Source organism: Sinocyclocheilus rhinocerous, unplaced genomic scaffold (assembly GCF_001515625.1).
Source record: "Sinocyclocheilus rhinocerous isolate Xijiao unplaced genomic scaffold, SAMN03320098_v1.1 scaffold349, whole genome shotgun sequence".
NCBI classification, from domain to species: Eukaryota; Metazoa; Chordata; class Actinopteri; order Cypriniformes; family Cyprinidae; genus Sinocyclocheilus; species Sinocyclocheilus rhinocerous.
Genome location: NW_015637137.1, coordinates 873,466 through 900,290, shown reverse-complemented (window position 1 = coordinate 900,290; position 26,825 = coordinate 873,466). Strand labels below are relative to the sequence as shown.

Below are 26,825 nucleotides of genomic sequence, written 5' to 3'. Positions count from 1 at the left end.
AGGCTAGCGAACGTGTGATAACTCAACATACAAACACTGAGGAGTTAAGAAGAACTTTATTTTGCCATTACATCACTGCAGCATGAGAACTTCACCCTCATTTATAAACAGCACAGGAGAGAGGAAGTGGATTACTCAACAAACATGATGTTGGATAACAGGTGACATTGTAAATCATGACCATTGCAGAAGACAAATTATCAGTTGTGGCTCATTCATTTGTTAGCGAATATCTCACTTCACATTTGTGTGGTTTGGACTCTTTTCCATTTAAAAAACTATTCCAAACAAAAGGGCATAGCAGTTACTCTTGCTTCCAATCCAAAAATGTCACAGAAGCTTGGTACTGAGGAAGTTCTGCTCTTGCTTAACGCGAGCCGAACGAACAAAACTGAATCCACATGTATTGTGCGTGTGGCTCAACGTAAAGCAAGTGCAGGTTATCCATAGAAGTTGTGGGGGTGCATTGTGATAAACTCCAAAATTACTGTAGAAAATACTGTCAAAAATGTGAATCCGTAGCTTTTCGTTCGTCTCATTTTTCAGGTGTTCCCTGCCCATAACCTGCAAATAAGTAAAACAGTAAAGAAATATTAAATAGGATATTCTAGTATTACTGTTATATTTATTTTAGATTTAATACACTCATATTTCATAACAACAAAGTTTTTCCATCTATTTAGATTTCCTGACACAATTCCTACTCAAGTTTAATAGTTTTTAGAATTTTGGTAATTACATTTTACATTCAAACTGGTTAAAAAGCGCAATGGATTTTTCATTGCAGTATGTAATGTTGGCAATACTTTCATTTTACTTCACTAAATATAACTAAAAGGTTAATTTACTTCACTAAAAGATTTAATTTAGTTGTAATTTTTTACAGTGCCCTTTATTCGAGAAAAAAAAACAGTAACAATATAATAATAATAATAGGTGCTAATATTGTAGTTTGTTTATATCAAATTCAGATTTCACATTAATTAGAAAAATATATTCTGCAAAACACAAACAGCATTCGTTTAGTAACAGTAAAAAAAAAAAACAATCAGAATTTACCCCTATCTGTCTATGTAGCCTACGGACCGAGGGAGAAAGAACATTAAAAAAACACACTTTGGATAGCATTAAAGCTTATTTTTGGTTTACCTGTCTTGCTCACCTCTGTAGTTTCACATCCAGGTTGTTCTGGTGGATGGCCTCACTCAGTCGACACGCTCTTTTTGCGTACCTGCGGGTCCTATGAATCAGCCTGGTCTGTGACGGGTTTTTATAGTCGACAAAAATCATGCCCCCTGTCCTCTTCCCGCAGCTGTAAAGGTGCTGATCTCTCCACGCACCTGCCGCACTTTAGAGCAGGTCTAATGTTGACCGAGGGGCGGAGTGATATAGTCCTGCTGAAGTGTGGTTTGGGCCTCCAAGGCTTTAGATGCAAATTTCTTTTTTGGTACTTCTGCGATCTAAGGTATGATATAGGCCTATATCGATATTTTATGCGGATCATCCGTGGTCGCAAGCGGTAGGCTACAAGTTTTTGAATCATTCAGTCGCTGAATCATTACGAATAAGATGACAAGGAAGGACTTGATGTTTCACGCAGGGCGGGTTTAATTTGCACAAAATTTACATGACACTTGCAAATGTCTCTTTTTTCCTGCTTCATATAAGGCGCTTAAAAAGTAGTTATCAGATGGACGTCAACTAGGTCTAGTAGCTACTACTGTAGCGATGTGCAAAGAAAATTAAATAGCAGCAGTCTCATATCCGTTTAACGGGTAGAATAATGTTACATCAAATATGAGCTAAAGGCAATTAGCCTACACTACATATAGCCTATCGCATAAACAAATGCAGTTTACCTCATTTTAAATAGGTAACTTTTTTCTAAAATGAGATGAGATGTAGGCTCTGTATAACATCCAGAACCTACATTAGCTTCAGTGATTGTTCCTGCTCGGTGCTTGTAGCAGGAATATGGCGCCATCATGTGTTGAACGATGGAAAAGACGTATTTCTGTGCACCCATTTGGCACACAAAATGAAAACTTTCAGTTTATGTGTTTAAGAAACACGACTGTATGAAAGAACATTGTTGGATGTCCATTAGGCCTACTGCTTGGGGACTAGATGTTGCAATCCCTAATTAATCAGCTTTGATGTCGACAGTGGGGAGGGAGAATAAAGGGAAGGGGGACATTAGAGGTTACTAACATCATCATTGGGGTCATCAGGTGGAGACCCTCAGGCATGATGGATCTTCTCCCATCCACTGGTTAGGGTTCTCGGGCAAGGGGAGTACATCGTAGATTTCTTTAATAATACAACTCAGGGACAGGTGCTTTTACTTCAGTTCCGAAGCCAGCTGTATAACTTGCTGCTGCACGCATCCTATAATATCCCTATGTCTGAGAGTAGTTTTAGCACTCTACAGCTTCATCAGGAGTTTGACACATTTAGTTTTACTGCACTTATTGCTGTGCCCCCAGATTTAGATGGTATCATTACTAATCTTGCTTTGGTACACTTATATTCATCCACTAGACTCGAAATAGGTAATGAAAACATGGTCTTACGCGTCCTGGGAAAATGGCACGTATGGTCACCCTAGTCTTACCATACAGTGCAATGTTACTGATGCAACGCGGGAGTCCAAGCCATTTTCTCACGTACCGGCTGATTATCCTTTCCAACTTTTCAATCTTTGTAATGGCAAACTTGTAGACTGTCTGAGGCCACATCATCCAGTGGAGAAGGCTGAACAAGAAAGAGGCACCTCAACTTTAGTTTTCCAGGAAAAAAAGTTTTTATAGATGAAGATTAAAGTTTTGTTGGTTTCTTCTCCTATATCTCTTTATACTGCTCTGTATTAATATAATAAACAAACACAAATATATACACAAAACTTGCAGGTTTAACTTTAATCCCAAATAAATTAAGAACAAGTTATTGCTATAGATGTATTAACTACATAACCATTTGTTGGTTGAGAAAATTCCTGTTGTGATTTTGTTAGCCTAATAACTGTTAAGGTGATAATTCCCCCTCAAAATGAAAATTCGGTCATACTGTATTCATTCCTTGAGACAGGCATGCAGAAAAGCAGAAAGGAAGTGGAAAAAGGACAAATTACAGATTTCTTATGAGATCTTAAAGAATTGCCTATCGTCATATCAGTATGCTGTTAAGAAAGCCAAGGCTTCCTATTTTTCTAAACTAATTGAGAAACATCACCACACCCCAAAAGCTCTTTTTTCTGTTATCAACTCCGTTCTAAACCCCCCTGTAAATTCTCTTCACTACCCGTCTTTGGCACTTTGTGAGGATTTCTCTAGTTATTTTGGCAATAAAGCTTCAAGTCTGAGGGCCCATGCAGCTTCTGGTCTCCGATCAGGAAATACCAACAGAGATGACTTCACCTGTTCTGTGGACTTCTTTCAATCCTGTCTCTCTACATTTTGTAAAGGAAGTAATGCTTAAACTTAAACCCTCCTTTAGTTTGCATGACACTATACATCCTTACTATTTGAGACAAATATTTGACACTGTCGGCCCTGGGCTGGTGTCGCTATTTAACAAATCTTTGCTTGAAGGAGCTGTACCTTCTAGTTAGAAAATTGCCACGGTTACACCTGTACTAAAGAAACCCTCACTTGATGCCTCTATTTCAAATTTTCGTCCGATCTCCATTTTGCCATTTATTTCCAAGATATTGGAAAAAATTGTGTTTTTACAGCTCCAGACCTTCCTGACTGACAATCATATTCTTGAGAAGTTTGAGTCGGGGTTTAAATCACTGCACAGCACAGAAACCGCTCTTGTAAGAGTTCTTAATGATATTTATATGGCAACAGATTCGGGGGACTCTGTCATTTTAGTAATGTTAGACCTGTCCTCTGCTTTTGATACCGTCGATCATGCAATCCTTATCTCTTGTCTGGAGTATTGCGTTGGGCTAGGGGGGGCTGTTTTAAGTTGGTTTAAATCTTTTCTAACCAATAGACTTTTCTCTGTAAAAATAGGACGTTTCTCTTCTTCTCTTCGCAATCTGTCCTGTGGTGTGCCTCAAGGCTCTGTTTTAGCTCCTGTCCTTTTATCTCTCAATTGATGCCTTAAGAATACCCTTATAATGTATTATAAATACGGGCTTCATAGAAAGTGTTACCAATTTTCTTTTTCTGAACTCAGACAAAACAGAAGTCATTGTTTTTGACTCCTCAGAATTCAGGCCAAGAAATCACCTTGATCTTGAATCTTTGAATCAATTCATCTCTCCCCAAGTACGGAATCTAGGTGTGATGGTAGATAGTTTCCTCAATTTTGACAAGCAGATTAGCGCGGTCATTGGGTCCAGCTTTTTCTCTCTTCGTTCTCTATCAAAAATCAAATCCTTTGGAAAAAATTGTGTTTTTACAGCTCCAGACCTTCCTGACTGACAATCATATTCTTGATTGGAACTCTTGGGACTCTGTCATTTTAGTAATGTTAGACCTGTCCTCTGCTTTTGATACCGTCGATCATGCAATCCTTATCTCTTGTCTGGAGTATTGCGTTGGGCTAGGGGGGGCTGTTTTAAGTTGGTTTAAATCTTTTCTAACCAATAGACTTTTCTCTGTAAAAATAGGACGTTTCTCTTCTTCTCTTCGCAATCTGTCCTGTGGTGTGCCTCAAGGCTCTGTTTTAGCTCCTGTCCTTTTATCTCTCTATCTTCTCCCTTTGGGTTCCATTTTTAGGAAACATAATGTCTCATTTCATCGCTATGCCGATGATACGCAAATATATATGCCTGTGTCTAGGAAAAATAAGAGTTCTCTAGGCAACCTCACAGCATGTCTTGAGGATGTGAAAGCTTGGCTTGCCAAGAATTTTCTTTTTCTGAACTCAGACAAAACAGAAGTCATTGTTTTTGACTCCTCAGAATTCAGGCCAAGAAATCACCTTGATCTTGTCTTTAAATCAATTCATCTCTCCCCAAGTACGGAATCTAGGTGTGATGGTAGATAGTTTCCTCAATTTTGACAAGCAGATTAGCGCGGTCATTGGGTCCAGCTTTTTCTCTCTTCGTTCTCTATCAAAAATCAAATCCTTTCTTCCTAAACGCTCCTTGGAGATTGCTATCCATGCTGTTATTATATCTCGCCTGGATTATTGCAGTTCCCTGTATTTTGGTATATCCCAAACGGCACGCTTACAGGTCGTTCAAAATGCTGCAGTGAGATTCCTGAAGGGAAAGAGGAAATTTGATCACGCTACCCCCCTTCGGAGATCCCTTCACTGGCTTCCGATTAATTTTAGAATTGAGTTTAAAATTTTATTACTGGTATATAAATCATTAAATGATTTAGCACCTTCTTATTTGTCCGATCTACTTCACCCCTGCTCTCCCACCAGAGGCCTTAGATCCAAAGATAAGCTCCTCCTTCAGATACCCAAAATCCGTCTAAAATCGAGGGGTAACCAAGCCTTTGAAGTGGCCGGCCCGACACTGTGGAACAAGCTCCCACTCTAGATCGGCTTCCACTTTGTCTGAGTTCAAGTCATGTCTCAAAACGTATTTATTCTCTGTTGCTTTTAGCTTATAAGAGTGTTCTGTTTTAACTGTTTTGCTGCTATTAGTGTACTTTATAAGAGTGTTTTGTTTTAACTGTGTTGCTGCTATTAGAGTACTTAATTTTTTATTTTATTCTAACTTGTACAGCACTTTGGTCGGCCTGTGGCTGTTTTTAAATGTGCTTTATAAATAAACTGAACTTGAACTTGAACTGTAGTTTACACACCTTGAGGTTTGTTTCAAACCATAGCTTCAGTCACCTCACTTTCATGGCATAGTTTTTCCATAAATTAAAAGTGAATTGAGGCTGTTATTGAGCCTATGTTTGTGTTCCATTTTTGGTTTATTTAATCCTTTAAATAGCCATAATCTCCGCACTTCTCTTGAGTCTCTTACGTTCTATCCACCAGATGGCAGCAGTGGTATTGCACTTTCTTTGTCAAATTGATCACGTCATTATTTTCTTTCGTCTGTTGGATTGTTGGGCTGGAATATTTAAGTAGGCTAGATAATAATGATGGAATAACAACGACATAAAAATTATATTATATCCAGTGACACACTAAAGCCTGGGTTATTTGACACTGTTTGATAAATGTAGGCTACCTAAGCAACGTACAGTACCTATTTTTGGACTCATTTGTGCCAGTAGATATAGGCCTAGTCTACTAAATTCACACTAAATTAAATGAAATGTTCCATAATCTGAAAATGTTCAGCACTGTATAAAACTGATTTCTGTGCTATCATGTTGTTGTTTTGCACATGCATTTATTCTAAGGAGTCAATGCGGTTCATTCGAGAAGAGAAGCAAACAGTTGTTTGTTAAATGAGGACAACAGTCTTAACGTTTTATTACAGACACGGATTACTCAGATATGAAATTGATTGTTTTTTATCAGATTTGCCCCCGATGCTACCAGGAGTAGAGACTCCCATTAATCGGAATGAATCTCGTGGATTTGCTTCTGTGTTCATTCAAATTCACGATCCTCCACTAGTAGCACTCGCGTGCCCTACATCTCTCCCTGACCCCGCCTGCTCAGGCCAATACGGTCCGACTCCGCCCCAGACTCCGTGTGAGAGTGGGTAACGGCAGTATTTATGTGTGTTTCGGCATCTTTTTGATCAGTGACTGTCATCTCACAGAATTCACTGCACAGGATGGTATAATGTAGATCCTTTTGATGACTTGTTCACAGATGCAAAGCAATAGTCGGTGCGTGGACTAATTGGCAGCACCCACGACCAACGAAAAGCCGACCTCGGGAACATCTCCGGAGCTTTTTGTCAAGACAAACAAGTGCTTTGTATTCCCTGTAGAGCTCAAGTGTGCAAGGCTGGATCGATAGGACTGGAATGTGGCTGTTTCGCCGGAGATTAGACTGCCGGACGAGCGAAGCCGAAGCACGGGACCGGGATCTGGGAGAAGCAGGATGCTGAATCGCGATCAGGGTGAGCGCATATGGCCACGTCTGGACGCTTTTTTTTTCAGAATAATATGATCATCAGTCGCGGCGTTGGTTTATACACGCTGACACTGTCGTTTATGCAAAAGACACGCGTGTCATTGCAAATGGCTGTAGCATAGAGGGATTTGTTTTGCGTGTTATGAACGCGATCATATCAAGAAAATGATGTCGTGGCCTACTTCGCTCGCGATGTCTCATCTTGCACACACTCCAGATGAGTTTAAGCATGAGATTTTGTAGTTCATTTACAAGATCTTATGTTATGACATCGGTATGGTGTACCGCAGTCCGTCTCTGTGTATCGATGTCTCATCTGCACACACTCCAGATGAGTTTAAGCATGAGATTTTGTAGTTCATTTACAAGATCTTATGTTATGACATCGGTATGGTGTACCGCAGTCCGTCTCTGTGTATAGACTCTATTCATTTACGCGCAATAACGCACGGAAATCTCCACGCATGTGTGTTCATGCCTGCAGGTAAAGTGAACATGACTTCTGTTTACATACAGTATTGGGCATTGACGTGCCAGACGAGACACGACTTGCCACATACACACACTCGTGTAAACAAACTTTGTGCGACAGCCTCATGAACTTGGAATGCCTTTTTGTTATTTGTTGGATGTATGTGAGTGTTATAGTTATATGAAATTCATGATATTTTAGTGCATCACCATATTTAACATAATTTTCTTGCTCCAGAGAATATAAGGGGGGATTGGGAGATATCATCATACACTTTTCTTTGGCATTTGGAACTGAAAACTGTTAAAACTGAAACATTTCATGAATTCTGAGATTGGGCAATGATTATGATTTTTAGTTCCATCAAGGGTTATCGAACATGCGTTTATGGTCTGTGCTAAAAAACTTTGACAATATAATTCAGATCTATTATTAAGCATTACTACAACACCACAACTACTAAACATACATACAGTGCGAAACAGTAGGACCAGTGTAGTCCGATTCCTAATTCCATTCACTTGTGAACTGGTTATTTTCTGTGAATTCAAAAAAGAGAGCGCAAGCAGTGCAGTCTGATTCATGTTCGATTCAAACTAATTCAAAATTTACTTGATGATTCTTTGAAATTATTTATGAAATTTACCAGCTATTTCTGAGTAAAAAAAACAAACATCTACACCAATTTTTTTTACAGTATATGGATCTCTAGAATGCTTGATTCTGATTTTGTTTTTTTCCACATTTTGCAGTATATTTCTGAATAATGACCAGTCTGCGAAAGTGAAATGAGAGCTAGTATCATTAAATTCCTTACGATTCTCTTTGATATCATATTTACAAACAGTGATTTTCCCAAAGAAGACTCAGTGATCTTGATCAGTGTCCTATACTGTACACAAAGGCTGTACACCTCTGGATCTCCTAAAGAACATGGTTATGTCACTACTAGTGCCTTATCCTGATATGTAATGTTCACTAGTTTTTTGCATCTTATCACCATGTCCTCCTCAGGTTCTTTGTTTGGTCTGCTCTGATCCCATCGGTGTTCCCACGCATTGGGGACTTTGTTGGTGCATGCTATGAAAAGCGTACCAAAACATACCATATCAAGTCTGTTCATCGACAACAACAAACTGGCATTTGTCTTTCTAAACCGTCTGTTACATTCTCACAATCATTGTGGTGATCCAAGAAAATTGTAGACTTTTGTTTTAAGTAGTTGATGACTGCCAGCACGTGTGCTGACAGTTTTATTTATGTGTCATTAGGCCTTTAGGCTTTGCGGATGTTTCCCAGAAACATCTGGTATTGGCACATGTCACCCATCGATTGCAGTGGTTCAGTATAGCAGCAGTGGCACAGCACAAATGATGCCCTCAGGGCAGTCCCCATCATTTGGCCTGCATGTCAGCGCACACGTCGAATTGGAGTTAATTCATCATGTCTGGAGAGACTGTTCCTGTTGAGACCGCATCACAATTAACAGAGCTATCATGGGACACCAACAGATTTAAGAGTGTATAATTGGAACTTGTGATTGCTATGCTTAGGTTACTATGATTAGCACCTGGTATATTATCGATTATGCTTTGGTCTGCTCTGCTGTTAGATGTTAGCATAATTAATGTTGATAAATTATTAATTTATATTGATTTGGCTTGCCAATACGGACATCAGATATGGGGTCACACTCAAGTGAGAAAGCTTCAATACACACGTGCCATTCCAATCAATGCAGTGGTCAAGTGAAATCAAAGAATGAATGTGGTGTGACGTTATTTCAAACAAAATCAGGCCTATAACGAAGTTTTGCCAAAGCAAACTTTCCAGAAAAGTTCACTCCAGCTGGTAAACACGTTAGAACTAGTCTGCTGAAAAGGTGTTTCGAACAACTTTTTACCCGAACGGAAAGAACTTTGGTTTGAGTCAAAATCGCACAGATTTCGCAAAAGGTTTTCCAGTAGATTTGCCTATTGGCAATAGATAATAGACCTTTTTGCCTGTGAAATTTGCTAATGTGAGCGCACCTTTAGTCTTCATTTTTGCATGACCCATTACTTTTCAAAAATTGGAAGCATTTAACCGAAACACATGTTGCTCATGTAACAGTTGTTTGTACCATCATAATTTGATGCATATTGCTGCAGATATTGATGTGGTTTAGCTCTGTGTACACTGGCTCAACTTCCATGAACACAGAAACAGAGAAAAGTATTTTCCCCGGATGCACTGTATGATGAACAGACAGATCCATTGTCCTGCAGGCTTCTAGCTGGTTGGTCACATCTGAGTCTTTCCTCCTCACTTGTGTGTGCCACATGGGGATCCCTTTGTTCCTTGTGCAAATCACCCAAAGACTTGCATTCTTTTGATGTCCACCAACTCTAACAAATATATGACTCACAGCCCATCTTATAGTGGGAAAACACAGATTTCAAGTTAAATTTGAGCATAAAAAGCAATCTGAGCACAAAGGAAAAATGAACTCATTGCTTTGTTTTAAAGTCCCAATCAGTCTGAATGTTTATCCCCATGTTATGTAACAGTTGTATTGGTTGCGGAACAGATTATGTGGTAATTTCTGCGTGTTAGTGAAATGGGTGCTTGAGGATTTGTGTACTTAGCATTACAGGGTAATAATGAACAAAATGATGGAGTGAAATGGTGTGTGCAGCGAAGTCACAGGTGGTTTGGTGGAGCCATTGCATAAACTCTGAACGAACACGATAGAAGAGAGCTGGAAAGACTGAGAGGTGCTATGGAGTTGGCACTGAAGAAAAGACAAAAGCGTACAGAGAGGGTGGAGGGCGGTGAGGTCATAATACTAATAATCCACTCAACACAAGCCACATGTACTGCAGAATCTTATTAAATACCAGCATGCACAAACACACTTGTTGAACTAGCATCACACTTGCATTGTCACCATTGTGTTGTTATGAAAACTGTTACTTGTTATTGGATGGGACATCTCTGGAACTAGTTTGTTCATTCTAAATAGTCGTTCATGAATGAGTTGTATGGACATGGGGTAGGCAGCATGTAATTTGATGCAAATCAAAACAAGGCTTTGTGGGATGAAAGTACAGTCAGTTTCAAAAGTTGTTCTGTTAAGAATCTTAATGAAGATTATTCGGGCCAATAGAACATTGAAAATGTATCTTTCTATGAAAATTGGTGAACTTAAAGGAATCGTTTACCCAAAAATGAATATTCAGTCATTTTTTATTAACCCTAACCATCATTTAGCTGTTCCAAAAAAGATATTAAAAAGATATTTTGAGAAATGAAATTTGGTGGTCACCAAAAATATTCAAAATATCTTCTTTTGTGTTCCACAGAAGAAAGAAATGCATACAGGTTTGAAAACATGACAGTGTGTTAAAATTACTTTATGGGTGAACTGTCACTTTAAGACATCAAAACTGTACTGGTATAGACTCCATAATGTTTATTCTTTATAGCCTTGTTTTAATTTGTGTAACATTTGTATAACAGAAATATGGTGTCTTTCCGACTAAGGACCATTGTGATGCTTTGCTTGGCAAGAATCAAATTATTCACATTCGTTTTCTTGCTATATGTTATTTGGCTTGCAATAAAACAACTGCAATGGAACAGAATAATTTCAGTCCTATTCAGATTTGATGAAAAACCTTAAAGGGGTCATATGATGCTGCTAAAAAGAACATTATTTTGTGTATTTTGTGTAATGAAATGTGTTTATGCGGTTTAAAGTTAAAAAAACACATTATTTTCCACATACTGTACATTATTGTTTCTCCTCTATGCCCCGCCTTTTTGAAACGCGTCGATTTTTACAAAGCTATTATATTTCACAACGAAGCACACAGCGTCTTCACGACATGGCGGCAGCGGCAACAACAAAACTACAGCGAGAATAAAGTTAGGTCTTCTTTCTTTGCGTGAACATTTGGGCGGTGTTATGCAAATCTTCCCACATAGTGAGGTAGGTATGTGGGGGCGTGTTCGAACGAGCCGTTTTAGGTAGGTGTGGCTAACTCTTAACTTTTATAAAGAATATCTCTTTGGATTTGAGACTTTAGTCTTTGCAACTTTACAGATCTTTTTTATACACCAAGAGCTTGTAACACTCTAAAGAGAAAGGAAAAAATGAAATCGCATCATATGACCCCTTTAAATAAACTGAATGCGTCAGGGATCTGATGTCCTTGTGTTTATTAGACTAGTAGCATTCCCATCTAAGGCCTGTCATCACTGATCAAGTCTGTTTACTACTAAACTCTTCCCTAGCTGGCTGTGATATTCAGTGGTCTGAGCAATGCCATAACGTATTTGTGTTGAGTTGTTGTAGAATAGCTACAAAAGCTTTTGTTTAGCTCTCTGTCAGAGCCAAGCATTGTAGTGAAACCTGTTGTGGTAATCTGAGGAAAGCCTGTTTTTTTTTTCTCGTGTCAGGTAGATTTCATGTGCGTTGAATCTGTGACCTCACCCTGTTGGCCTGGAATGATCCGGTTTAATCCTTTTAGTATTGCCTCTGGACATTCATTGACGACCAGATATTAAATTGAACACAATGTCCATCATTGTTACTTTTAAAGGGGTCATATGATGCTGCTAAAAAGAACAGTATTTTGTGTTTGGTGGTTTGAAACTGCAGCAGGAGTTTCATTTCCTTGTCATTCAGAGAGAACAGTTATTGTTGTAAAAATAAGTTCTTGTCCACGTTCATGCATTTTGGTCAGATTTGTTAAACTAGGTCTAAAAAGTTGTGAAATGTTTCATCTGACTCCATTTTCTAGTTCTCTGCACAACCAGGCTGTGGGTTCCTTTCACCCTACGTCAGCAGATACTGCAGGCGACACATGAACAGAATGAGCGGTGCCGGTGCATGACTGATCCATTATGAAGGAGTTATGCAATAGAGGGTTCCATCTCTTACTCTTCCCCACACACACTTTCACTCTCCCTCTAATCAATTCTTCTATTCTTCACATTGTATTCACCTCTCAGTTTCTACACTATTTAAAAATCACCTCTCTCTTGTTTTGCTCATTGCCTTTCATCAGTCTCATTTTTTTTTTATTCCATTCTCTCTATTCTCTACCCGGCTTTCTTTCACTGGCGGTGTTCCAGGCTCACCCACACATACACACAAACACATTCACTCACACTGATCTTTTCCGGAGTGGAATTCTGTAACTCCACGCTGGGTGTTTGGCAGTGTCCAAACCGCAATGGGATGAGAGCCCCTGCAGGGTTTGGATGAGACTGCAGACTATTTTAGTCGCAGGCTGTGCCAAAGAGCACCTTCCAATTCATGAAAATAGGAAAATCTGCTAGTGGTGGATTATCATTATGATGGTGGTGTGTTGGGCTCTATCTAGACAATGTGTGAATGAGACTGTGCTTCCATGTCTGTGCAAATACGATACAGAATGTATGTGTTTTTAAATGGATTAAAACTGAGAAAATGTGTGAATGTTTGTGTAAGGAAAAGATAGAGTGGTGGGGTGTAGTTTTTGGCATCTTTGTGTGGATATGATTGAAGCTTACAGCTGGACAGATGCTTTTCTGACATTTTGCAACACATCAAGAACAGCACACAGTACTGGAACAAAACAGAGAGTGCGAGTCCAGGAAGTATGCATTTCATGAGGAAAAACGGGATAGAAAGTTGGAAGAGAAACAACTCTGGGGGCTAGATAAGATATTCAATACAATAAGAGAAAACTATGATCTTGTTGTAGGGTGACGCATCAGCCTAGAACCCTGTGCTCCGATGAACATACACACTGTTCAACTCATCAGCCAAATTATTCAGGAACTGAATGCTTTCCAAACACGACACTGCTTAAAGCACGCACACACATACTCACAATATAATCTGTAGCCAACGCATGCTGACACTGCTGTAGGTGGGTTACTTCATAGATGATTGGTGTTGGGTGTGGGTGACTAAGGGAGTCGTGAGAGAACGTAGCCCACAGACAAGGCCCTGCTGCTGGGTAAGACAGGACAGCTTGTAGGGGGTGTAGGAGGTGGTGCTGGATCTGCTTCTGCAGTCAAATACCACTCACATAGTGCCACTCATTCAGTACATCATCAAACATGTACAAACAAATGACTGGCATAGTTATTCATGTGTGAATCAGTCTGGAATCAGTTGCCCTTTTGGTTTTCAATGGGGACGTATTCCAGTATTGACTGGTATTGTATAAAAAATCAAATAATTATATGATGTTAATTCTACACTTTTGATAATATCGTTAATAATCCAGTGACTAACTTATCTGGTTGACACTCCAACATAAGTTGGCAGTATTGCACCTTAAAGCTAGTTGCCACCTGTCATTAAAATGGGAAGAAGTCAAAGATCAGTTTGACTTATAGAATCATTTATTTAAAAGTTGTATATACTGTATATCGCAATATGTTATCGTGAATATTTTGTCCACAATAACATGAAAACCTGATATCATGACAATCCTACTTTGCATTATATAATATTTTCCCCTATATACAAGTCCACCAATAAGCTAAAAAGTTATTTTGATTTACATGATGAAGTTACACCTTCTCTTATATTTAGTATTAAAGGGATAATCGAATGAAATCTCTTTCATCATTTACTCACCCTCAAGTTGTTCCAAACCTATGAGTTTCTTTCTTCTGTGGAACATAAGACCATGTTTTAAAATGTGGGTAACCAGACCGTTGCTGGTCCCCATTGACTTCCATAGTATGAAAAAATACTATGGAAGTCATTGGAAACCTGCAAGTGCAACTGTTTGGTTATCAACATACTTCAAAATATCTTATGTAGTGTTCAGCAAAAGAAATAAATGTATGCAGGTTTGGAACAGCTTGAGGGTGAGAAAATGACAGAATTTGCATTTTTGTGTGACCTATCCTTTTAAATAAATTTTTCCAACTGTATCTTTAAGACTTGTTAATAAACTCTGTGTGGCAATGTAGTTCACACTAGTTACTGAATAGGCACTGATTTGAGACGTGGGAAATATGTAAATGTGTTCATGGTTTTAATGTCAATAACGTGACAAATTCTAAATGACTAATCTTTGTTGCTTAGTTTTCATAAATGGCCTTTGCAGACTAGGGAGGGAGTGAATTGTGCATATTGTCATATGCATATCAGCAGAGTATATCAAAGTCTTTTATATCAAAGAAGCTAGAAAATTCCCTTTTTCACAAAATGTTCCCTTTAAACATTTTCTTTTCTGTGTTAAGTTGATAGGTTGGATCAGCTTACAAGAGTGGTTCAATGGATCACAAAACTCACAGTTCAGATCATATTACTTTTTTGAGTCACAGATCAGATCGTTTTTCGAATCAGCAAGGGGAAAAAAATATTTCAATGTAACTTTGCTTTACATTTATTACTTAAATCGAAGTACTTCTTTGATACCACGGAAAAACCTACTAGCCTAACTAAGAAAGTTCAAACATGATTAAAGACAAGTGAACAGCCAGTAAAAAATAAGAACAAATGCACAAATTACAAGCATAAATAAATACATCAGAATGAAGTTGCAAGTAGAATAAGGTTTGTAGAATTCAGGTACAAAAATGTCATAATTAAGTGTAAAATAACACTGCATAGTGTTCACTGTATGAATGAACGATAGATTAATCTATGTCAAAGCTGTGTTTTGTTGTTTGAATAGCATTAATGACAGCACCAGGTTATCATAATTAGGTATTTATCATAATTTTATGTGTATGTGTCTGTTCAAATGCAAGGAGATTCGAAAGAGGATTCAGTTCTTGCACACTGTCTGAAACGCGCCACTCTGCGTGTGCAAATCGAGATCTCTTTCGCCTCTTCTTGTGCTGGAATGGTTTAAAATCGCTTGAGTGTGTAAATATGTAGGCTACAAATGGTAAACTTTAACTCTTTAATGTTAAATTTTGCATCTCCTCTCCCTGTTGGATGTTACACTTTTTTTTTTTTACTGTAAAGACTGGACTATTTCAGTTCACCAGAAAAATGATGGGAATGGAAGGGACAACAAACAAAACAAAGAGATTTAATCTCATTTGAGTGCTCAGCTTTAACATACAGTGGTGTAAGATAAATTGAATGGTTGTTTGAACGTGTTATCTGACATAGAATGGACCGGGTGGCTAATGTTGGACCAGCGGATGATGAATCATATAGTGTTTGTCAGTAATCTGATTATGTTGTTGCTCTGGAGGACAGATAAATACAAGAGTGTGAATGTGAGGTAACTCGAAGTGCGTTAAGGTGAGAAACAAAGGCACAGGTGTCCAAATCCACTAAAACACCTCCAGGGAATGAAGATGGGGAACGCTAAGCCTCTCAGTTTAAGTGGAAAGAAGTGCAAGTTGAGGTAAACGACCGCAGATGGAAGTAATTAATGAGCTTTACAGAAGAACAGCAAGGAAGGAAGAACAAAATACAGTGGGAGGCTAGGAGCTCAGCAAAAGGAAGGCAAACAGAAACAATAGGATACATTGAAGCCAGACAAACCTAACAGCTGTGTCAGATTAGGTTACCATAGTTACAAGTGTCCATCCCACTGGCTAACAACAGGCAGGGCAAGAATCTCCAGAGGTCATGATTGTCAGCATGACCAATAAAGAGGTGTTGTCTATTTGAATGTGGTCATCCCTGTGACCTCAGGTAACCTCTGTAAATTGACAGATTCTGAATTCACAGCAGTTTAACTAATTTCACCGTCACCAGAGACCAGTGGAAGAATGGAGATAACTCTGCGGTTTGTTTTTAGCTTTGCACTAGAGAAAAAAATCTGTCTGTCTGTCTAAATTGCTAAAGATAAAAGTCTCTTATGCTTCCCAAAGATGAATTTATTTGATCAAAAATACAGTCAAAATGGTAATATTGAAGTATTATTGCAATTTAAAATAACTCTTTTGTTTAAAATTTAGTTTTTTTCTGTTATGTCAAAGCTGAATTTAGCAGCCATTACTCCAATCTTCAGTGTCACATGATGCTGATTTAGCGCTCAAGTAAAATTTTTTTTGTTAATATCAATAGGGGTGGGCGATATGACCAAAAAAAACGTATATCACAATATGAGTAATTTTATTTCACGGTAACGATATATATCAAAAGTTTAGTTTTTCCCCCTGCTGTACCGAAATCATACCGAACCGTGACGTTAAAACCGAGGTATGTACCGAACTGTCATATTTGTGTACCGTTACACCCCTATTTTCTAGTGTGTAAAGTGCCTGTAAAGTGAATTATGGCTTTGTTTGAAAGCTTTTTACTTTCAGCAGCAGTCATTTTGAAGGGCCCTCCTGAGGGAGTTGTACACACTTCTGTATAAAAACAAATGGTGTTTGATGGTATTGCCACTTGAAACGCCTTTTACAGAGTTTTTAAAAACCTGCTTCAGCCACAGTCTGTGATGGCTTATGTACATTATTCAGAATTCCTAATTCATTACAAACTGCAGTACAGTTACCATGAGTCACTTTACATCCTCGCAGCCTCTCTCATTTAACTTTGCGTTAAAAAAATGCCAGTCTGCTGAGCAAAACGTAAAATCATCTGTCTTCCTCAAACAGTTTTCCATATGTCATGGAAATATCTTCTCATATCAGACTTTGACTGTCACTTAACTAGACTAGCGGCTTGTTGTGTGCTCAGACGTGCGTGTTTAGGAATAGTTTAGGTTAGTGTTTAGGAGAGCAGTAGTGTATGTTTGTGTAAGCATGAATGAGGGTATGGTGGTCAGTTTATTTTAGTTCCTCAGGTTGAGATGATGATGCTACAGCAAGCCCCACAAGCTAGAATGCCTCTGATTGGCTCCTGGTATGTTGCTATGGAGGGGGAGGCTTCCTTTTTATTGGTTAATACTGCCTGGCCCCGAGCTGGTAAGCTTAGCATCTTTTCATTGTTATGGTCACAGACAGGAAGTGGAAGGTCATTATTGTTAGACATCTGACTGATCTATTGATGTTTAATGAGGAAAACATGGCTGTCTTTCTCTCTGTGCCGGATTGCAGTTTGGTTTGGTTTGCCAGGGATTCTCTGCCACGTGGGGGTTGACGTAAACTGAGCTTTGATTATCCCTAAGTTAAAGATAATTACTAAGGCATGTGTTTAGTATGACAGAGCAGGGGAGAAAATAGGGAGGGAGTGTAACCGAATGAACAATGTTCTCACGTTCAACTCGGACTGGCTTCAGGGGAATTATGGGCTAGGCATATACAGCACTATAGTTTCATAATCTACTCCGTCCTCAGTGGGTTTTCAGAATGTCTAGTCGACTAGTCTGTCTTAAGGAAGCCCTGTATAATTAAGTTGGTTTAGGACCATGCCATTGCCCACCAGATCAGACGTGTTTCGTAGAATGTGTTTTTGCATTCAGAAACAGCACAGATGTACATAACACTGCAGAAAGAAAAAAGAAAGCAGCACAGCTATTGTGGCATTGCTTTAAAGATGATCAAGTTGGGGGCTCAAGTAAAATTTTTTTTGTTAATATCAATAGGGGTGGGCGATATGACCAAAAAAAACGTATATCACAATATGAGTAATTTTATTTCACGGTAACGATATATATCACAATATAGTTATTTTTGCTTTGAATAAGGTCTTTATGATAACAAAATTTTTGCTAGCATACAAATTTTATAATTCTTGTCACCAGTGTCAATATAACAAAAAAAACTAATACGATTCTAAAAACAAAACAAAACTCGAGCTCTCTGAGGACAAGTAACAATCAGCGATTAAATGGGAATAAGAAACTAATTACAATAGGACAAAAAGTACAGTAGAACAAATAAATAAGAAATGCTACATAGTACATACATCGTAAAAAGTAATTAAATGTATAAAAACACTGCATATTCTTCACTGTGAAAAATGAAATATATTTCTTATTAAAGTTACAAAAGTGATTTAGTCAAGAGAAGTGTGAGATTTTCTCTCTTTTGTTGTGATTAACATGAATGACAGACAGCAGGAATATTAGACTGTTGTCACTTTAAGAGCTGCCCGGAACGAATATACTGTTACACATGTGTTTTCTTTCTCGGCTGTTTGCTTTTGCTTAAGACCTTACTGTGTTCATGAAGATACTAGCAAAGATGGGCATTTTGGCCCATACAAGTGTGTGTATTTAACTGTTCAAGGCATATAAAGCTAAATGAGTTCTCTTTCATTGTTGATTGCATTTCAGTGGCTTAAAATCACTTGTTTTTAAACCGCAATGCTTAAAAACATGTGCAAACGATAAGTTTTTTAGGATATTTTGATACATAGAAAGTTCAGAGAAACAGCATTTATTTGAAATGGGAAATGTTTTATGACAATTATGTAAAAGGATTTACTGTCGCTTTTGATCAATTTAGTGCATCCTTGCTGAATACAATTGATTTCTTTAAAAAATCTTGCTGATCCCAAATCTTTGAATGTATTTTTAAAAATAAATATATAACAATTTATATCTTCTCATATTTTTAGTAATTATTTCTTTTTCGTCTTTTTTTAAATATATGTAAACACTGTTCATTTTCTAGTAGGGGTGTAACGGTACACGTATTCATACCGAACCGTTTCAGAAACAGCACAGATGTACATAACACTGCAGAAAGAAAAAAGAAAGCAGCACAGCTATTGTGGCATTGCTTTAAAGATGATCAAGTTGGGGAGACAGCTTTTTTTTTTTTTTTAAACACACACTCTCAGTATAACACCCTAAAATCAATTTTTTTAGCTTTTAATTCACATCCTTTAAATTGCAGCACTTAAAATATTAAAGATAAAACTAACATTATATGTAAGTGACTTGATTTAGTCAATAAATTATTCATTATCACTATTCAACTATAGAAGTCAATTGATTGCAATAGCAATGAATTTAAAAAAATGAATTAAAATTAATTTTAGTATTGTTCATTGCAAATGCATTGCGAGGATTTTATGTTCTTAATGGCTGTTTTTATTATAAACCATGGTTGCAATTAATTGAAATGAACCACTTTGCAGTTCCCACCACTACTGGTCAAGAGTTCTGACACATCACTACTTTTCACTGTAATGTCAAAGTGCATTTGCATAAATTAGAGAGATGGATAAAGAAAAAGTAGAAGAATTAGAAGAACTGAAGTTGTCTGGCTGAGTTCGGTAGTAAACAGTGCCAGAACAATTGCACAGCTGTCAGAGGAGACGTGGCCATTGATTAGATTGCGATCATTTAGAGAAAGAAGACCTGACTGCAGAACAGTTATTAGGCATCCTTAAGCACACAATGAACCACAACTATGTGACAGAGGAGAAGGGCATGACTGAACAAGCGGTGGAGGGGAGGAAGTGAGTGGGGGGGAGATAAAAAAAGAGAGCGAATGAAGAGTAAAGCAGAGAATAAATGGAACGCTAACTTCTGTGAGTGAGTTATGGCCTTATATATCAGTAGTGTCACATGGATGTATTTGTTTCATAAAAGTACCCTTACATGACCCAAAATCCTTTCCAAGGAGACTCACGAACAATAGTTAAGTTCAAGGGAAAGGGTAAACGGAAAGAGAGGGAGAAAAGGAAAACAAGAAATCTCTCACCTCCTCTTTGTTATGGATTGCGGGGTGGAGTAAATATAATTCTAAACCTGTAAAACTAGAATACTGTGCTAGAAATAGGCCTGGCTAATTGTTGTACAAGGGAGTTTTTTTTTACGTTTGATTTTATATATTTCTATAGCAAATCTGTTTTCTGATATAACATCCAAAAATGTAAAATATAATTCAGTAATTTATTAAAATTTGGATATACAGTATAAATCTATTTTACCTGCATACATCACATAAAGCAGTATGTGCACTCTTAGAAAAAAAGGTACAAAAGGTACATTTTTGTACCTTTTAGGTGCTACAATTAGGGATGTAACGATTCTCTCAACTTTTTTTTTTACAAAATGAGATTTAAGACAAATTATCAATTAAATATGTCCTTTTATTATTGCTTGGACAAAATGCTGCACGTTTCTTTGTGAAATTGAAATATAACACTATAATAATATACTAATATAGCACTTGTATATTATTGCTCTTTTGTTGGTTTTGATTGCTTCTATTGTCCTCATTTGTAAGTCGCTTTGGATAAAAGTGTCTGCTAAATGACAAAATGTAAATATAATGTAAATGTAAATAACAAAACTAAATTGAAATTTTAAAACAAGCTCCAAATTAAATAAATAAGTAACACAAATAAAAGAAATCTCTTCATACAAGATTCAACAAAATAAGGCTTTGTCTGTGCTCTTTCCATTTAAAATTAGAGGCAACCACTGCATTTTAATCATGATCCAAACAAAGATGCTGCATACATGCAACATGAGCATTTTTTTAAATCTAAATTAGGTTGTATAATTTCGAAATTAGAAGCAAAAACAGAATGGTTTGACTTCAGTTTTGTGAAACTATACATAAAAAATATCTGCATGAAACAGAAACAGCGGATGAGCTGAATGAGACGCAGATTCAATCTCTGCCAGCAGGTGGCGCTTAAAGCGTTTCCTTGGTTTCCGCTGTAAACAAAGCAGTGCTGCACTTATGAACTTTAATATGCATTATACAGAGGCAAGATGAAAAGAAAAAATACCATCTAAACTTTTCTAAAGACAGTAAGTTCCCCTCAGACATACATTCATATAAACTCCTACCCCTAATTGAATTGCAATTTGTTTAGCATCTCAACCAATTTGAATTGTCACATATTTGAATCGATTTTCAACCGGCTCGCGGTTAATCGTTACATCCCTAGCTACAATGTACACTATATATATTAATATGTACATTTAAGGTGCCAAAGTGGACCCTTTAGGTATAAAAGTTGGTACTGCACCAGTGCTTTTGTGCCTTTTTTTCCAGAGTGTACTGTAATCTTAGCTGCATTATTGTTTATATGATAACATGTAAACTGTATCATCACACAGCTCTTTGTATCAAGTTGGATATATATTATATCCAGCCTTATATATAGGTATCTCCAACTTTATACTTATACATACAGTATATTTTTGTAGGGCAATATATACTATATAGATGATCTCAACTGCTTGATTTCTTGTGTTGTCGCAAAATTGTAAACTATATTATCATCCAGCTTTAATCTGCTAACTTTTAAATGAAGATAAGATATTTTAAACATTAACATCATGATTTTCTGTAAAGCTGCTTTGAAACTGTGTATTTTGAAAAGCTCTATACAAATACATTTCACATGACTAGATTTTCCATGTTGAATTTGCAACTTTGATGTTCATCACAGCGCCAAATACTTACATATTTAGACTTAATAGGCTATTTATTTAATAACTTTTTTTTACATTTTAATCTGGACTACAACATGTCCTAGATATTGTTTGAAAGTGTTTTGATTCTTTATTGTTCGGTCACACTTTACATTAGGGCTTCATTAGTTAACATTAGTTAATTCATTAGTTAACACAAACTGCCAATGAAAAATTCTTCTGAACATTCATTAATCTTAACTATTCCAATATTTAATAACAGGATGTTAAAATCGAAAGTTGTAACTGTGTTATTTAATGAGCTAACATGAACTAAGACTTGTATTTTATTAACAAAGATTAATAACTTCTGTAGCAAATGTAGCTATTGCTCATTGTGAATGTTAATGCATTAACTAAGGTTAACTAATGAGGTCTTATTGTAAAGTGATACCTATTGGTCTTTATAGTTCTTTTGCACTTTAATCTGTGTAAAACTTTTAACTTTATACATTTTTCTGTATTGCTTTATTGCATTTAAATGTTCAGTTATTTTTGTTATAAGAAAAAAGTTATTAACCCTGTTATACTGTATTATGACAGCACTTTTTTTTAAACTAAATTTCAATATCGCGATAATACCGTATACCGTGATAAAAGCATTAACAATTAATCGCAACATGAGAATTTGATACCGGCATATCCCTAATACAATGAGACAACATTGTATAGAATTTTTATATCTGCCATAACATGAAAATAATAATTGGCTTGTCTGTATGGGGTATCAGCCGGAAATAATATGGGTACATCCCTACTGGGGAGTTTTGAATGTTAGAGTTTCAAATCAAAATATTTTATTTAGAAAAAAAACAATAAAAGAAATAATGCTATGTCCCATAAACTTGGTTTTTGGCTTTCCCTCACGTTTGTGCATCACCCTGTAAAAGACGTTTTACGATGGTGTAGAGCTGGAAATATTATACATGAAAGGCATAATCCTGAGTGAATCAACCTCAAAGTCACTTTTCCATATTGAAAGTGTTGGAAAGTGTTGAGCTGTTAATAAACTGAGCAGAATTGTGGTCTCACACTATTTTGCTATTCTTGAGCTGTGAAATCAGCCACTCTGTGCATTTCCAGTGTTTTATCTGTCTAGCTATTTTTATCTTTTTCTTCTCCCTCCTTCACTCTTTCTCACATTTTTTTCACTCACTCAGTTCTCACCTCCTGTTCTTTCTCTGTTTTGCAGGTTACCGTTGTTTTAAGGCTGTACTCTTCCTCACGGGGCTCATGTTTGGTTCTGTAATCATCTTCCTGCTCTGTTACAAGGAGCGAGTATTGGACACGCAGCTGAGCGTTGAGGCCAGCGTGGGCATTGGCCTGGGCATCGGCACTCTGTGTGGCCTGGTGACCATGTTGGTACGCAGCGTTGGCCTTTTCATGGTGGGGCTGCTCCTGGGCCTGCTGGTGGGCATCGGGACCCTGATAGGAATGGAGGAGCTGTCGTCCAACCCCCCGCGGTCAGTATGGGTGCCCCTGGGCGTCCTGCTGGGGCTGGGCATGCTGTTCGCTGTCCTCACCCTGCAGTGGCAGAGATGCTTCACCACCCTCTCCACGGCCGTGTTTGGGGCTGCAGTGATAGTTGTGGCTACGGATTATTTCGTGGAGCTCTTCGCGCTGGTGAGGTACATTTACGAGCGGGTGAAAACGGGCCCCCGGGAGCCAGTGTGCTGGACGACGTGGGTGGTCCTGGGAGCCTGGCCTGCTCTCGCCCTGCTGGGTGTTTTGGTGCAATGGAGAGTGACGGCAGAGGGCTACTCCCACACGAAGGGTGAGTCAGGGACAGACAAAGTGTTGTTTGGAATATATGACACACTGTTCTTGTGGATTTACTGTACCGGAGAGGGAGAGAAGGTTGTATGAATGTGTGCAGCACAGCAGATGGTTCCTGTCTGTCGGTGTGCTCTCAGGCCTGTGTGAATAATGATCACAGAAACATCATGCAGAGCAGAGTATCAGTTCATGGAGAGGCTCTCTCTGTCTGTTTGTCTGTTTCCGGTACAGTAAAGTTGTGTGTGCACTGAATGGTTTATAATGTCCAACAACTTAAAGAAAGAGTTCATCCAAACATAAAAAAGTATGGCACTATTTCACCCTCACGGCATTCCAAAATTGTATGATTTCCATGGAACACATGAGAAGTTTAATAGAACGTGCAAAGTGCTCTTTTGAAAGTGAATGAGCACAGATATTTCAAACTCCAAACATGACAGTAAAAGTACCATAAAAGTAGTCCATGCAAGGGCAGAATGATTAATTGAAATAAAATTAAAATTGTGATGTGTCTTAGCGTGATTATCAAATAGTAAAGGCTGCAATTTAATTAGATAAATATATGCACAGCAGATTTTAAAGCAAAGTGTGGCACTGTGTTTATTTACACACATGCAGCTTATGATCCAGTGTTTTCAGTGTTTCAGGAGCATTTATAAAGAGAAGAAGCTTTTAAGTTGGCATTAGGGCTGCACGATAAATCGCATGCGATATTTAACGCGCATTTTGTCAGTAAAGCCGGTTCTGTAATCAGCCGTAAATCTCGATCACGTTTTCACATGGAGAAGCATTTACTACACAGAGCCATTGTTCACTGACAAGCTGTGCAAAACCACGATCATATTTTGCGCATGTTTTGCGCAGCTTGTCGGTGAACAACGGCTCTGTGTAGTTAATGCTGCTCCATGTGAAAGCCCGCACGTGATGGAGATTTACCGCTGATTACAGAATGGCTTTACTGACAAGATACGCATGTTAAATATCGCATGCGATTTATCGTGCAGCCCTAGTTGGCATGAAATGGATTTGTTTTTTTAAACACGTTATAGATCTTATTGTGAAAGGTTCATCCATTGCATATGTTTAATTTTCACCTTGTACGTTTTTACACCTTAATCAAAATGTCATAAATGTACCTTCAAGTGAAAAATGACCCCCTTATCTCTGATGATGTATGCAGGACTTAAATCATTTAGTCCACTTAAACCCGCCACTGCAAGCTCGTGTTCAACTGCATCCACTTTCAAATCCATGTCTCAAAATCCTATCAACAATCAATGCATACAACCAAGTCTTGCCTACTTTTTTCTTTGTTGATGGTCCGTTACTCACATGTACATCACAATACAGAAGAAACGTCTGTCGCTGTTTTATCATGTCTTTAAGGGATCCCAGTAGTTTTCCAACAAAATAAAAGCTTGATGGTTTTAACATTTGAACAGTTGTACTGGGGGAAAAAATGTAGTAGTAGTAGTATAGTGATAGTGAATAGTGAAATAGTATTTCTTATTTTGTTTCAATTTTTATTTAATAATGTTCATTATTATTATTATATGATATATAAATCACAAACTTTGAAACAAATTGCACAGCCCTACAAAAAAGCACAGCTAGCTATCCTCTTAACAGAGCATTTAGTGACTGTTTACATACACTGTTTGATTTCAAGGTTTTTGCAGAAAGCAGCTTTCTGAAGCATCATGTAAACCCAAAATCATTTTCTTTATGCCGTTTAAGGGATTAAGAGAAAGTGTTACACCTGGGTTTGTGCCAGAGAATGCATGTAAACACATATGTAGGATTTTAAAGAGTATGCATGAGAGAAGAACTGATAACTAAAGTAAAGGAAGTGTGGAGAAAGCCACTTACTGGCAGATCCACATATTACCAACATATTACCACATATATATATATATATATATATATATATGCAGGTTGGTAACAATGCCAAAACAGTGCTAGTAAACATGAGCACAGCTTTCATGTCTTAAACAATTTTATTGCAATAACCAGAAAGCCGGTGTGCATGTAAGCATATTCTGTCTGTTCATCACATGAACTATTGTATGGCTGCAAAAATAATTTTTTTGTGTGCAAGTCATAAATGTACGTGGATAATTAAAGTTTTCATTTTTGTATAGACAAAACATACAATGTTCAGTATGTATGTTTCTGTTATGTAATGTGCTTTCTCTCTCTTTCTCAGTGATGATCAGTCGCCAGCAGCGGCGAGTTCAGCTTATGCGTATACGTCAGAAGGAGGAGAGGAGGGAGAGCAGCAGGAAGAAAAAGAGGAAGCAGCCGCAGGACGCACACCACACACATGCCGCCAAAGCCCTGCACCCAGAGCCCGCCTACCGCAGGAAACCCAACCCTATACGACGCTTTGATGGAGATGTGCTTTCTCCTGTGAGTCCACACACACCATCCTACACATACCTACTTGCTCTAACTTATTCACATATATTGCAGAGCAGGGTGGAACTTAATGGGAAAGTGACAAAAACGCCGCCAAAACTTAAAAAGAATGTCCCTGTAATGAATTCCTTGATGGTTTTTGTTTAAATTTTTCAGCCTAATTACTTTTCTAATTATCTGGATGGAGATTTTATTTAACCCTTTGACGCATACGATAACACTGTAATGATCACTCTAGGCTGGTCCTTGGCTCTTACAATCACACCAGTGTGATTAGAACATTTAGTACGTCACGTGATCAACTGCTAAATTCAAATCTGCTTTTGTGCTTTGACTGGCACTGAGACAGAGCGAGACTTGCTTAGCACTTGTCATTTATCACAACCGTTCAGTGTTTTCAACCACATAATGTTTATTTTAGGTTTGAGACATTTAAGTACTACCAAAAACATTTAGAGTTCTTAAAATACACACTGTTGACTATGGAAGCAGAAAACTTATATGAAATAACAATAATAATAATAAACACTTTCAAACTTAAATTGATAACGTTCTATTCATATTAGAAACACATTGTGTATATACAGTACCAGTCAAAAGTTTGGAATAATTAAGATTTCTTTTTATGTTTTTGAATGAAGTCCTTATCCTCACCAAGGCTGCATTTATTTGATAAAAAGTACTTTTAAAAACTGTAACTTTGAGAAATATTATTACAGTTTAAAAGAACTGTTCATATATGTATATGTATGTATGTATATGTAATTTATTCCCGTTTTATTCCTGTTATGGCAAAGCTGTCTGACCACACTCACTTCTTCACCCCCCCCTACACACACTCTCATCCG

General features: G+C 37.6%; 1 protein-coding gene across 1 annotated transcript; it reads left to right on the top strand.

The window, feature by feature from the left end:
* The first annotated feature begins 19,746 nt into the window (after positions 1-19,746).
* On the top strand, positions 19,747-26,254 carry LOC107748567 (transmembrane protein 198-B-like). Its single transcript, XM_016563415.1, has 4 exons — positions 19,747-19,808; positions 22,944-23,557; positions 25,766-26,094; positions 26,216-26,254. The coding sequence occupies exons 1-4, from the start codon at positions 19,747-19,749 to the stop codon at positions 26,252-26,254; spliced, it is 1,044 nt and encodes a 347-aa protein (XP_016418901.1).
* Positions 26,255-26,825: the final 571 nt, after the last annotated feature.